At 43.4% G+C, this 14473-nt stretch overlaps 1 protein-coding gene across 5 annotated transcripts in view; it reads left to right on the plus strand.

Moving 5' to 3' along the window:
* Positions 1–14473, plus strand: part of CACNB4 (calcium voltage-gated channel auxiliary subunit beta 4) — a 213617-nt gene that overhangs the window by 172203 nt on the left and 26941 nt on the right. For all 5 annotated transcript variants that reach the window (XM_054044135.1, XM_054044138.1, XM_054044134.1 and 2 more), the window contains 3 exons: positions 4691–4800; positions 6360–6511; positions 8522–8617. In XM_054044135.1, the coding sequence (XP_053900110.1) occupies positions 4691–4800; positions 6360–6511; positions 8522–8617 (358 nt within the window). The remainder of the gene's footprint in view (positions 1–4690; positions 4801–6359; positions 6512–8521; positions 8618–14473) is intronic.

Consider the following 14473-nt stretch of genomic DNA (forward strand, 5'->3'; position numbering starts at 1 on the left):
CTCCTTACTTCTGCCTTTGACCCAGGCCTGGGTTGACCTTGGTACCCGTCTCCTGACTCGGCTTGGTAGCTAGTCTCCACTCCTGCCTTCAACTCTGGCCCAGCCTGGTCGCCTAAGCCCCAGCCATTACACAGGGATGATCTTCAAGGAGGAGGTAGCTTCCTGTGCCCCTTTTCCCACAGTGTACATACATTTAATATGCAGGGTTAAATTAGAAGCCCTGTAAAATAAGATTATCCAGTTAGGTTGTGGAGTGGTGATAGGGTAGGTATTCATGGGAGTTAAAGAAGTGACTACAACTCCTCCCTAACCCGTGAACAGCTCTGAGGAATGACAGCTTTAGCTGCAGGCTATGGTGTAAGACTTGTAGCCCTTCCCCAGTTTTTAATTTGCCTAACACAGATGACATTAGCAAAACCCACAAACTTAGTATTTAATTTTAAAACCTGGTGGATTGAGCATTTTACACAGCAGCCTGCAGTTTAATGAGTCATTTTTCTGAGCTCTTCATGATTCTCGTCCATACCCTCTTCCACTCCCCCTGAACTGTTTGACTAATCTTATTTCACTTCAGTTTATTGCATGGATTCCCAGGGCACATTTGTATTAAGAGTAGGTACAGAGCAGTGACATCTGTTCTCTTCCCAGTTGTTGGCACGTGTCCTTTAGCTTTGCATATGCCTATGGTAGCTGGAAGTCATTATCCTCAATAGGAAACCATGGCAACTGGAAGTGACAAGTCCTGTCAAGTTGTGAAGTATATTTCTGTACTATAAGGATGAAGTACTGAGGTGTATCAGAAGCCACAAAAATCAGTAATGTCTGTTTACACAGGAGAAGTAAAAAAGTAAGGGATCCTTATAAACCCCCGTTTGGTTGTCAAATCTAATCAGAGGTACTGTCGTATAGCCTTTCCCTGATGTGTGTTTAGTCCACGCAAAGAGAGAGAAATAGAGAGGGTCCATCTGCAATCTTTATCACTGTCAGTTTTACAAATTGTCCCATTGCTGTTAGCTCTTAGCAGGGCAGATCAGACAGAGGTATGAATTTCATCCACAGATAGGTAAAGTGAGGAGCTAACAGCCTAAAATCTTAAAATCTAAACCATTTTTGAAAAATAAGTTAAATGGTATTTCAGGTGCTACAATTGCCTTTCAGTCCCCCAGCAGTTTTTATGGATTTGCAATCACATTTTCTTAATTTTTAAAACATTTTTCTCTCCACTGTTAACTGTGTGACAAATCTACACCCACAACAAGGGGGAATGGACATGGAAGAAGGAGATTTTCCTAAAACTTTCAGTGGGATTTATTCTCTTAAATCCCTTAAGTGCTTTGTGAAAATCTCACCTAAATGAACAGATGAAACAGTGAAACTGCTAAGACTGTGAGAATTGATTTAAGCTCCGTTGATATAAGGCATTCTGAAACCAAAATAGGAGTGTCCACACAGGAGGTTTCTACCAATTTAGTTAATCGGTTTTGTGTACAGCTCTACTCTAGAGCTATGTGAATAACAGATTTTGTTTTGGTTCACTGGAAATTCAGAAAAATAATATTTAAAAAATGGTTTTGAATTAAATTTTGAATTTTTTTGGTGAATTTAAGTTTTAAAAAAATTATTTCTAGTTGAACAAAGCGTTTCATTCAATCCTAAACAAAAATGTTTTCTTTTGATTTCCTGCATTTTTTAACATTTTATAGCATTTTAACATCCCAGGTTAGCACAAACAAGTCCAAATAAAAGGCCAAACAAATCTTTAGAATAATAGCCCTTCTGACCCTCTCAGGCTTCAGTGTAGTCCCCTTGTTGGCTCTGTCTCAGGGCCTCCCCCTGCAGAAGCCTAACCTGCTCCAGTAGTGTTCTTCCTCAGTTGTTACTTGTTTGTTTAAACCTTATCCCCGGGCTTCCCTCCACCAGAGAGACCTGTCTCCTCTGCAGTCTCTCTCCAACGGAGCTCCCTCAGTCTAATTATAAGGCCTAGCTTCGCCTTCTCTGGCCAGGGGGCACCTCCTCCAGGTGCAGAGTATGACTAATTCGTGTTCTTTCCCTTTCCTTGCCAATGGTGGGGGTTAAACCCCATCACACTCCCCCTTTATCACCCCTCTCAAGGATTAGGAACAATTGGGAATGTGGTCCCTGCATTCATGTGTCAGGGAAGGGGCTTCACCATATTCTCACATTCTACACAGTTTACAGAGCTGGGCAGCCACAGTGTGCATGTGACATGTGCTACTCGCAGCTCTGAGAAGAACTATGCTCCCTGAGGTCCAGTTCCTCCTGCAAGACATCTCCACACCACTCTACCTTCCCTCCCTGCAAAATGATCCCTCCATGCTATTCCCAGCTCCAGGCTGTGATTGAATGCTACCGTCTAGCCTGTAGTGTGAGGAGTATTCTTTGTGGTGACCTACTTCGCATAGTCCAGCTTGGTGCGTGTGTGCATGAGTGTGACAGAGAGAGAGAGGTGGTTAGAATTTCCCAGCTTACAAGCCTGTGTTCTAATTTTGCCTCTGATATGGACTTTCTTTGCAGCCTTGGGCAAGTGACTTAACTAGCCTGCTCTAGGAATGCAGGATGCATGTTGTAGGGGATAGCTCGCTGGACTGGGATCCTGAAGACCTCATTTTAATAACCAGTCATAGACTCTCCTTTGTAACCTTGGGCAAGTAACCTAACCCTGTGCCTCAGTTCCCTGTCTGTAAAGTGGCAACAACTGCCTACCTCATGAAGGGTTGTGAGAATAAATCCATTAATGACTGAGGCGCCTAGATAGATAGAATCTCTCTGTCGCCATTCCGCAAACTGTAAATTGGGGATTACATTCTTTACTTACCTCAGAGGAATATATGAAGATTAATTAATGTTTATAAAATGCTTTGAAGATGAAGTATTATTATTATTTTATTATTTATTATGGCTCTGCTGTTGTACTTGCCCTGAGATCCGCTTTAGCTTGTGAAATTATTTCTGATATTGCACTTAGGGTGACCAGGTGTCTGGTTTTTGACCGGAACACCCAATCAAAAAGGGACCCTGACGGCTCCGGTCAGCACCACTGACCGGGCTGTTTAAAGTGTGGTCAGTGGTGCTGTGGGCTCAGGCAGGCTAATCCCTACCTGTCCTGTCACCGCACTGTGCCCTGGAAGCGGCCAGCAGGTCCAGCTCCTAGGTGGCGGGGCCACGGGGCTATGCATGCTGCTCCTTCCCCGAGCACCGGTTCTGCACTCCCATTGTCCAGGAACCGGTTCCCGGCCAATGGGAGCTGGGGGGTCGGTGCCTGCAGGTGAGAGCGGTGTGTGGAGACTCCTGGCCCCTCTGCCTAAGACCTGCACCTGCTGGCCGCTTCCGGGGTGCAGCGCGGTGCCAGGATAGGCAGACAGACTGCCTTAGTCCCGCTGCGCCACTGACTGGGAACCGCCTGAGTTAAGCCCACACCCCAGCTTCGAGGTCCAACCCCCGCCTCAGCCCTGAGCCCCCCCAAACCCAGAGCCCTCTCCTATACCCCAAGCCCCTCATCCCTGGCCCCACTCCAGAGCCTGCACCCCCAGCCAGAGCCCTCACCCCCCCAAACCCCAGCCCTCTGCCCCAGCCCAGAGCCTCCTCCCACACCTTGAACCCCTCATCCCAGGCCCCACCCCAAAGCCTGCACCCCCAGCTGGAGCCCTCACCCCCGCCCCATGCACCCCACCCCCTGCCTCAACCCGTGGCCCCCTCCCGCACTCCGAATCACTCAGCCCCACCCCTCTGCATGGAGCCCCCTCCTGCACTCCAAACCCCTCATACCCAGCTCCACCCAAGAGTCAGCACCCCCAGCCCAGAGCCAGTACCTCCTCCCATGCCCCAACCCCCTGCTCAACCTGCAGCCTCCTCCCACATTCCAAATCCCTCGGCCCCACCCCCCAGACTGGAGCCCCCTCCCATACCTTTAACCTCTCATCCCCAGCCCCACCCCATAGCCCGCACCCTCAGCTGGAGCCCTCACCACCTCCCACACCCAACTCCGTGCCCCAGCCCGGAGCCCCCTCTCACACCCTGAACACCTCATTTCTGGCCCCACCCTGGAGCTCATATCCTCAGTTAGAGCCCTCACCCCCCCCCTCCCTATCCCCCAACCCAACCCAACCCAACCCCACCCCGTGCCCCAGCCCAGTGAAACTGAGTGAGGGTGGGGGAGAGCGAGCCTCCAAAGGAGGGGGAATGTAGTGAGCGGGGGTGGGGCCTTGGGAAGGGGCGGGGCTAGGGTGTTTGGTTTTGTGCGATTAGAAAGTTGGCAACCCTAATCACACCTCATTAGCACAAGTAGAAGTTTGTGTTAGTGTCTCTGTATAGGTAGATGGATGACTACATATAGAAAGAGAGAGAGAAATATATGTAGTAGTGAGTGTGGTATTAGAAATTATATGTTTGCACACATATATATTATCAGTTAAAAGTGAAATAGACAAACATTGTACAATTGCGTGGGGTTTTTTAATGCTTGAGTACCATGGGTTTTACTTGAAAGGAGAGTTTCTTTATTTCTGCCTCTCTTTCTTACTTTAATGATGATATAATTCAACTATAAAACACATCTGACTGGTGTTATACTATGTTCACACTCTACAGCACAAAGTAGTTTTAAATCACATACAATACAGTAAAAATGTGACTGCAGTGTTTTTGTTCTTTCCTGTGTTCTTATTCATAGGATATCAATAACTAGAGTGACAGCCGACATTTCTCTTGCTAAGAGGTCTGTCCTAAATAATCCGAGCAAGAGGGCAATAATTGAGCGGTCGAATACCAGGTCCAGTTTAGGTAAGATGTTAGCACATGTACTGCACTGCACATAGTGACATCCAGGAGCAAAGTGACAGCTTTTAAATGTCATGAGCCCTTCTGTTATAACTATGAGATGCCTATAGCATCAGCCACTGGAAACAAGCAGGTTCTTGCAGAAACTGGATTACACCTTTATGGGATCCCATAGAGCCCGTGAGATTTCCAGATGAAAAGCCTTTTTAGTAGTCCACCAGAACTTTTCGGCACCAGTATAAATCTTATTCACCTATGCCTGATCCATTGCCTATTGAAGTCAATAAGAAGAGTCTTTGTATTGACTTCAGTGGACTTTGGATCAGGTCCATAACCCGTATCTGAATTTAACTCCAAGTGATCTGTTCCCCTATTGATGCAGTGGATTTAAATGGGTAAATCCAAATTTCATACATGTTGATGGGAGAAAAAGGCTCTTGGGGATAAAATTCACCCCAGTGTGTACTGGCTGGGCAAAGTGCCCAAGTGGAACATTAGTATGGCTTACTTAGAACCTTTTCTGGGCCTTGTACATTAAGGTTTGCTTCATTCTGAGTGACTGATTTTGTATTTTAAGTCATGAATAGTGCTAAGAAAACAACTGTGAAATGTTTAATTAGTTTGGTCATGTAGCCACTTTATTGGGTGAACCAAATTATTTCTAACGGATTTAGAGTCTGTGTGTGTTTAGGGTGCCGTAAGAACAAAACTTAGTAAGTAACCTTATGCTTTATAGATTATTCGAGTAGCAGTTAGGTGGATAGACTACATTAACTATAATTTTTATTAATATTTCCAAATACAGCAAATATACCAACATACCAGATTCATCATAGTATGCAAAATAAATAAATAGGGTTAGTATTAAGGGAGGGGCAAGGAAGTGACATATCTTTCTTCAGGGTCTAAGTTAATCATAGACCTCTAAAAACTCAGCCCAAATTGCTTTGAATTTTTCGGGAATTCCCTTTCTGCGGAATGCGTGTCATTCATTAGCTGCGAGATCAGCCATATCATTGAGCCAGGCATCAATATTTGGTGGGGATCCACTTTTTCATGATTAATTTTTTAGCTACTAAAGCTCCATTTTGGAACCGTGCTACCTTGTTACCAGGTAATCTCCAGATATTGGAAATATATCCAAGAATTAAACTTGAGGAGGAGGGCTCCAATTTAGCATCCAATATCAAATTGGTCCTTTGACCCAACTTACATCAGAAATTCTTGATACAGAGGTGCTCCCAAAACATATGAGCTAACATAACATCAAGGGAGTTACATTGCCAACAACAGAGAGCATTCATGAGGCTTATTCCCTTTAGCGTTTGTGGGGACCAAAGTAGCATTTTTAAAAACAGTCTAAAAATGTATGGTCTGTACTTGCATCACCTATTCTAGTCTCCTGTGTAAATCACAAACATTTATTTATACATGAAGTCCATTTATTGTACATATACTGTACACCAAAACCAATGGCACATGTGATTTATTTTTCTAAACAGCATTGGGGTAGAGCAGTTATGACCTGTTGTGGTGTTGGTGTTGTTGTTGTTGTTGTTTAGCTGAAGTGCAGAGTGAAATTGAAAGAATCTTTGAGTTGGCAAGATCCTTACAGCTGGTTGTCCTAGATGCGGATACTATCAATCATCCAGCACAACTTATTAAGACATCTTTAGCACCGATTATTGTCCATGTTAAAGTGTCATCTCCAAAGGTAATTACAATCATCTTTAAAATATATGCATTTTACTTTTAAAATGTTACATGCTCGTTGTCCTCTGAGATAGGATGTGTTCTCTTTCCCCCTCAAAATGCACATGTTGACACTAGTGAGAGCTTTGTGCTCATATCAGAAGAAAACCATGCTGTTGTATACAGGTTCTTATACAGGCCCATCCCTGTAATATCTGAGCCCTTTCCAGTAGTGCATTAAATGCCATGACTAACCTGTCTCATATGGTCCCCTTTTTATTTTTTTTCTCTCATCCTCTCCCTTGAGGGGGAATCCTTCTCTGTTTAAAATCCTCATGCAACTAGTTACCTTGAAAATAGATATTTATTTTCAGTTACAATTGTAGTGAGTTTAATGTTCATGAAAGATGCTGCATTGACAGCCCTAAAGATTTAAGCCCTTAATTCATGTTCAGAACAAGTGCCATCTCTCCTCACTCCACCTTAAGTCTCACTTGGAGGGCCACCTCTAGAGGTGAGAGATTAGATCAGTCCTTGGTGCTTCTATTGAGACTCCCAACCAGGAAACTAGCTAGTTGTGGTTTTTGGGATGTCCTCTGGGTTCTTCATGTAGAGCACAAAAGTCATTTTTTTAAAGTGCTGCTTTAAGGTCCTTAATAACCTTTGCACACTTAGGCCTTGTCTATATTATTGCACCAGTTTAACTGAAGATGTGTTTTTAAATTGATTTAAACCTGGTTTATATTGATTTTAGCGTAATTCAGTTACTAACTAAATAAAGCTAAAATAATATAAACAAGGAGGACATTGATATAAGAGAATCCACGCAGGGGTTTGCACCAATTTTCATTTAAAAAACAATCTTAATGAAACTTCTGAAAGTTTTAATATAGACAAGGCTGTAGCCCCAATAGTGGTTTAGCAGTCAATACCTGACTACTTGTGTTCTTTCACAATTTGCTTGTCGTTACATTAACTACTGGCAGTTAAGGATGGCTTCTATTACCTAGCATTATACTTCAGTACCATCGACTTTGGGGTGAATAACTTCTTCCAGATCCTTCACTCACTTTTCTAGAAAACCTACATGTTTTCTAAAGCTAAAAGTCCGAATCTTCACGTGGTGCAAATGGAGGTACGGTGATTATGTCAGTTGGGGATCTGGCTCACATTCTATAAGAAAACAGTATAATTTAAGTTTTAACAGCACCCCTTAGTGCACTTATAATAATATAAAGTTCTTAATGTAAACTCAGTATACATAATTTGCATATTCCCTGCTGACTGCTATTGAATTTTCCTGAGGTGGTGCTGGTTGTACTAGCTACACCCATTCTATTGAATGGAAAGTTATCTGGCAAGTGAGTAGCGGGGGACGGGAGGATCAGGAGCACAAAGGTCAAGGGCACACTTTTCTTTTTGAAGTCTTTCGCCCAAAGGCTTTTGAGCAGGGTGTTTGATACTATAATTTTCTTTTATAGTTTATAGATAAATAATTTAGAATTCCTAATTTCTCCCGCCCCCTAAATTCTATTAATGAGCATACTGCAGGAAAAAATGAGGTAATATGAACTGTGGGTGTTAAAAAACCTTCTTTATCAAAATATACTTCTGAGCAGACTGTCACCATAATATCAGTATTGCACAGCATAATATACTATTACTGTTATGCTATAATCAAACTAGTGCAACTGCATAATTTTCAGGGAGCATTGGAAAACAGTCCTTTAGAAAATTATATTTGTTGACAATAACCTTGTACTTAGAGCCAGAACAAAGCAAAATCACAGTTTAAACTGCATTTGGAAAATATGCTATGGGTCGAATCCCATGCTGAGATAAACATGCACAAATCCCAGTGAAGTAAATTGAAGAATTTGCATCTGTATGATGACAAAATTTGGTCCATTATATTAAATGTAATACAAATAAGAGATTATTACATTGGTTAATCCTGTCATTGGCATTTGGATCTCTTGTATCTGGGGATGTTTGACTCTTATACTCATGTTTTCCTCTTTTCCTCTCTCAGGTTTTGCAGCGACTGATTAAATCCAGAGGAAAGTCACAAAGTAAACACTTAAATGTTCAGTTGGTGGCAGCTGATAAACTTGCACAGTGTCCACCAGTAAGTACAGAAAACCCAACAAGAATAAAACTCCAGATCAATGAACTGGAGTTTTGTACATTTCTACTGTGTTTATCGTTGATATAATTGAATTCACATTTTGTCAGTTGACTTTTTGGTGATGCTCACAGCCCTCCAGTCCTAGACCAGCTAAGAAAAAAAAGTCGACACTATTCAGTCACTTTTTATACTCAAAGAAGTAGCCTGTCTGTGGCCCTAAAATAACCTGCATTTTAAGATTGAGTTTCTGGCACTTCAGCAAGGAACGCTCTCAAAAGATCATCTGTTGAGACATTCCAATTGGCCCAGTGGAGCTAGACAATTATCGCAAGCCACCTTGTTGGGATCATGATTAGCCATTTTAATTGATGTGGAGTCCTGCATTTAGCAGGCCTGCAAGCTGCCCCAGATGTTTAGGCAAGCTGATGGGGTAGTTTTCTATGGGGAGGGCATATAGGTGTATGTGGAAAACCAGCTAAAATTGTTTAGACTTTTTTGAAACTCAGCCCAAGGTTTTGTTGCAGGACAAACCTTTCTGTTGAAACGCACACAGATGGTAACTTGCCTATATGACAACCCAATGTCTATGCATGAGAATGAGCATGGTAAGACAAAACAGTCCACGTCACATCATGGGGTCTCATTGGGAAATCTATCTTAGGTTTTTCTAGAGCACCCACTGGTGTAGTATCAAAGAGAAAAATCATGGAAAAATCAGATTTGAAGAGTGAGAGCTATAGTGGACTTCAAATAACAGAATCCTCTCAGCTCTTCCCAAGTACTAGGAAGTTCTGTTTGGCGTATATCTACATTTCTAGCTGTCCTCCTTCAAGTCCACCCCAAGGAGGTGGTGGACTTAGCAGTAATTTACTGTAAGGGTCAGAAGGGAATTGGGTGCTGCTGTCATGCTCCCAGCTGCCAAGCAGAAAGCCTACTGTAAGGGTCTCCTTAATCCAAGAATAGAGAAATATGGGAGACGTGTAAGGCCATGTCTACACTACCACTTATGTCAGCAAAACTTATGTTGCTCAGGGGTGTGAAAAAAACACCCCCTTGAGCAACATGAGTTTTGCCAGAATAAGTGGTAATGAACACAGTGCTGTGTCAGCAGAAGAGCTTCTCCTGCCAACATAGCTACTGTCGCCCATTGGGGGTGGTTTATGTCAACAGGAGAGATCTCTCCTGGTGGCATAGAGTGGCTACAAAAGAGATCTTATAGTGGTGCAACTGCATCTGTACAGCTATGCTGCTGTAAACTCTCTAATGTGGACAAGTCAGTGTGTCATCCAACAGGTATAGGAAGGTTAAGAAACAGCCACTGCTGCCAATAGGATGCCAGCTAGTAACTTGTTAGACAAAAGAGATGCTCTCAAACATCCAAGAGCTGTTTTCTGAGTCCTCAAGCTGATCATGGGCGAGAGGTTGATTCTGTGGTTCTGTCCAGACTTGGCGGGAAAATTGTGGAATTTTTTGTTGTTTGTTTAATCGGGTGAGTCTTGGTCCACATGCAAATTTGCACTGAAATGATAAAAGGTGTGAATTCAAACCAATTTAGTCATTTTGGTGCATGTCTTTGTGTGGACACTGTTATTTCAGAATGAAGGTGACTAAACTCAAACCACTTTTATTTCAAAATAAGAGTGTCCACACACAAATCTGCCCAAAAATAACTAAATTGATTTTGCATGTACCTGGAGGTAATTAACCCCACCTGAAACACTGCTTAACACCTAGTCTAGATGCAGTTTAACACCCTTACCATCATGTTAACTGGAGGGGTTGATGCTAACCTGATTATAAAGGCGTTAGGCTTTGTCTGGATTAGAATTTGAAGATACGATGGTAGCAAATTTTAGGGCTTGTCTACACTGGCAATTTACAGCACTGCAACTTTCTCACTCAGGAGGGTGAAAAAACACCCCCCTGAGCGCAGCAAGTTTCAGCGCTGTAAAGCGCCAGTGTAGACAGTGCTCCAGCACTGGGAACTGCGCCCCTTGTGGAGGTGGTTTTTCTAGAGCGCTGGGAGAGAGCTCTGCTGTGACCACACAAGCCATGTTAAAGCGCTGCTGCGGCAGCACTTTAGCATTGCCAGGGTACACTAGCCCTTAGTTAAATCTAGTGTAGACAAGGCACACTGCCTTTAACATGTGCTAGGTTCCCCACTAGGCTCAACCCATTTAGCATAGTAAGGCAGTATGCTTTCTTTACACTAGACTTTTAAAGCCTGTTAGTTAACACAGGTCAGCTGGCATGTGCTAACGTCACACCTGAAATTCTAGTCTAGACAAGACCTTAAACTGCATCTAGTTAAGTGGTGGGTCAAATGGAGTTAGGTACCTCGAGGTACCTGACTTGATTTAAAGAGGCACCTTTTTTCCTAGGCTAGAGAGCTCTTGTGTCATTGGTGGCCATAGGACTAGTGTAATCTCCCAAGCTGAGTGTCAGTGGCGAGGGGAGTCTCAAAAGGCAGGCCAGCACACTTGAGCCCGTTCAAACAGGAAGAGGTTGGAAGGCAGCTGATATCACTGACAAGAAGAGGTTCAGTTAGGTCTTTGCTCCGCACCCTGCGCCGCAGATAACAAGTAGGGGAACTGCTTCCTCCTCTCCTTTACCCACTGGCCCTAATAAGGGAGCTAGAGTATCCCAGGGCTGTCACCCCTTGCTGCAGCAACTAATCTCCTTCCTTTTTAACTTCTTGTGGTGGTAGAATCTCTGGCCTGTGTCCACACTTACCATCCTCCTCCCCCATCCCCACACGCCCTCTGTTGCAACAATCCTCCTACCCCCTGGAAACACTCCAGAGCAGCCAGCGGGAATGGTGGAGCCCAAGCCAACGCCAATGTGGGAAGGACAGGCTCAGGTATGTATGTGGGGAAAAAACTTTTCCCTCTTCCCCCACTTGAACCAGTTCTCTTGTCAACAGGCTGCCTTTTCAGGTCAAATCCCTCCTTCAGCCATTGAGACTGGGAGTCCCCACCCAATGGCATCCGCCTTAGGCCATGACTACACTATGGGCATTATAGTGGCATAGCTACAGTAAGACCGTAATGTAGAGACAGACTTCAGAAACAGAAGGAACTCTACCTCCCCAAGCAACGGTAGCTAGGTTGATGGACACCAACTCACACCGGGGTTAGGAAGTCATAGCTAAGGTTCTCAGGGGTGTTGTTCTTTCATACTCCTGAATGCTGTAGCTCTGTCAACTTAAGTTTTAAGTATAGACCAGTCTTTAGCATCTGTCTTCACTGCAAGTGAAGGTGTGATTGCAGCAAGGGTAGACATACCCATACTGGCTTTAATTTAGCTAGCGCAGGTAACAATAGTAGTGAAGGTGTTATAGCACAGTCCATCACTAGCAACCCAAATAAGTATCCAGGGTCCCTGGCAGGCTTTTACTCAGGCAGCTAGCCTGAGTTCAAGCCCATGCCACCATGTCTACAATACTATTATTACCCTTTCTAGCTAGATTAAACCTAACAGGATTATTCCTACCAGTGCTTCAGTCACACCATCACTTTTCAGTGAAGACATACCTTTAGTAGAGCCTGGGTATAGTAGGGTCACTGCATCACAGCTGACAGCTTTTCATAAGCAGTTGTTGCTTTCTTCTTCTCCTGCCTGCTGGAACTTGGCCCCCTCCCTCTATACCCTAACTGCTGGGAATCCGGATGCCTCCTTTCTTCCACTGGATTTTGAAGCATGGCAGAGGAGTGAGGATGAATTATTTCCTACAGCAAGCTCCTTACATGGCAAAAACAAGCCTGCTAAACTGAAATAAAGGACCACCTTCTCCCCGCCACAGACTAAGTCTTTACTCTCTCATCTATTAAAAATACCAGAACTGTGTGGAACAAATAATTACAGATAACCACAGTTGATAGTTATAATATTACCATCTCAAGCATTTCAAATTCATAAGTTAGGCCATGAAAAATCATGAGATTGACTTAAAATCATGCCAAGTCATTTCTTTTGCCCTCTGGTTTTTGAGTGTTCACACTTTCAAGCTTTTCTCTGCAGCTGTGAGGGACAGAAAATTCCTTTTACTTTGTTTTTATATGAAAACTGAGATTCTCCCTTAATTCCATAATTCTGGGAACTGGGGCTTTAAGAAAAATGCAAACACCAAATATTTTGAGACTCTCACTGAAATTATGAGCATTGTCAGCACATTTTATGGTGAGCAAAGAGGGAGCCTGTTATGAAAGGTATAATGCCTCGAGTGCTGTGTGGAACACTGGTGCATAGCAAATCTTGCTACAGCTTTAAAAAGCTGTAGCAAGGTCTCCCCTTAGCACAGTCATCCTAGCATGTGAGGATATGAGGCATAGCCCCTCCCCTGCTGAGTAATGCCCCTGCTGCAGTAATGCTCAGCACTGCCTGCAGCATAAAACAGCCACCTTCCCCAGCACTGGGAGATAGATTCTGTGTGCCCTTTGTGTTGGTATGCTGGAGGCAGGGCACCGCACCGTCGTCCCCAGTCTAGTACTCCTGTACAAGGAGACTCCTGATTTAACCCAACCAGTAACCCCTGCAATATAAACATTGTTTCTTGTTCTTAATTATAGAACTTTCATTGAGGATAGAAAGAGAGGGCAACCAAACAAATGTGGACATGTAATTCCTTAACTGCACTTGGTTGGAGAGGGGCATGTATTGTCATAAACTGTCCCATTCTTCTCAGGAAGGGGGGCTTCTGTCCCGTGCCATCTTAGAAAAGGATAGGTGATGATGATCATTTTAGAGCAAAGAATTCATTCTGTCCCAACCCCTCCCTTTTCATGGCAATGACATACTGTAAGCATCTCTGGTTACAGTAACAGTAGGATCTAGTGTTCTCTCCTCTGTCACCCTGCTTGTGTTCCACCCTGAGCAGTACTGAAAGTTGTTCAAGTCATCTCAAATTTATATTGGGGAGTGCACTGTATTATGTTTATCTCATGAGTAATTTTCCATTGAATCATGTTGTTACAATGAAGGGAAGAAAAAGGATATTTCTATGGATGCTGTTCAGAACACATTAACTAAAACAAAATATTATATAAGTTCTGTAGCAGCAATAACCAAAAAGATATATCAGGCCTAATTCAGACTGGGTGTAAATGGAGTTAAATGGAGTCTGACCTATTCACATTGCATCTGAATTTGGTCCATGGTGTTTACTCAGGCCTGTCATTGCTGCTTGCATGTACAACACTATCTGTAGAGTTCACCATCCCATCCTTCACATTGGAAAAATCATTTATTTCTCCATTTGAAAAGAGCAGCCTGTGCAGTGCTTAATTTGTAATGAAAGAGATGCTGGGGCTCAAGCAATTTTTTTACATTCATAACTGAAGCAGCAAGCCCAGAGGTGCCGGGGCTATGAACTGCCAAGGCTAGAGGTGCCGGGGATCAGTCCTGGCACAAAATAAGCACTGAGCCTGTGCATATTTCATTCATGCGCTCATTTATGCAATGCCTTCCTCTTATTTTAGCTAAGTCTTTTCCTACCAGTTGGACTGAAGTGAGTGAGTTTGATTGAAAGAAATGGCCCGCACCTGCAGGGTGCATGCCACATCTTATCTAGCACATAATAGCACTTTATAATATCCACAACATCTGATATAATTCAGCTTTTATTCCACATCCTGAGATTTTATTTAGACAAACTCCCGTTGACATTCAATGAGACCTTGCCTGAGCAAGGACTGAGTGTAAAGCTCAAGATTTGGACTTGTAGTTCCCATGAGCCAAATTCCATCCACAGATACACACGTCAGCTTCCCACTGAAGTCAATTAGTCTCACTCGAATTTCACACCGTTTTTACTTCATTGAAATTACCCCAATTTACACCGCTGCTAAGGAGATAGAT

This window comes from Malaclemys terrapin, chromosome 11 (genome assembly GCF_027887155.1).
Source record: "Malaclemys terrapin pileata isolate rMalTer1 chromosome 11, rMalTer1.hap1, whole genome shotgun sequence".
Lineage (NCBI taxonomy): Eukaryota > Metazoa > Chordata > Testudines > Emydidae > Malaclemys > Malaclemys terrapin.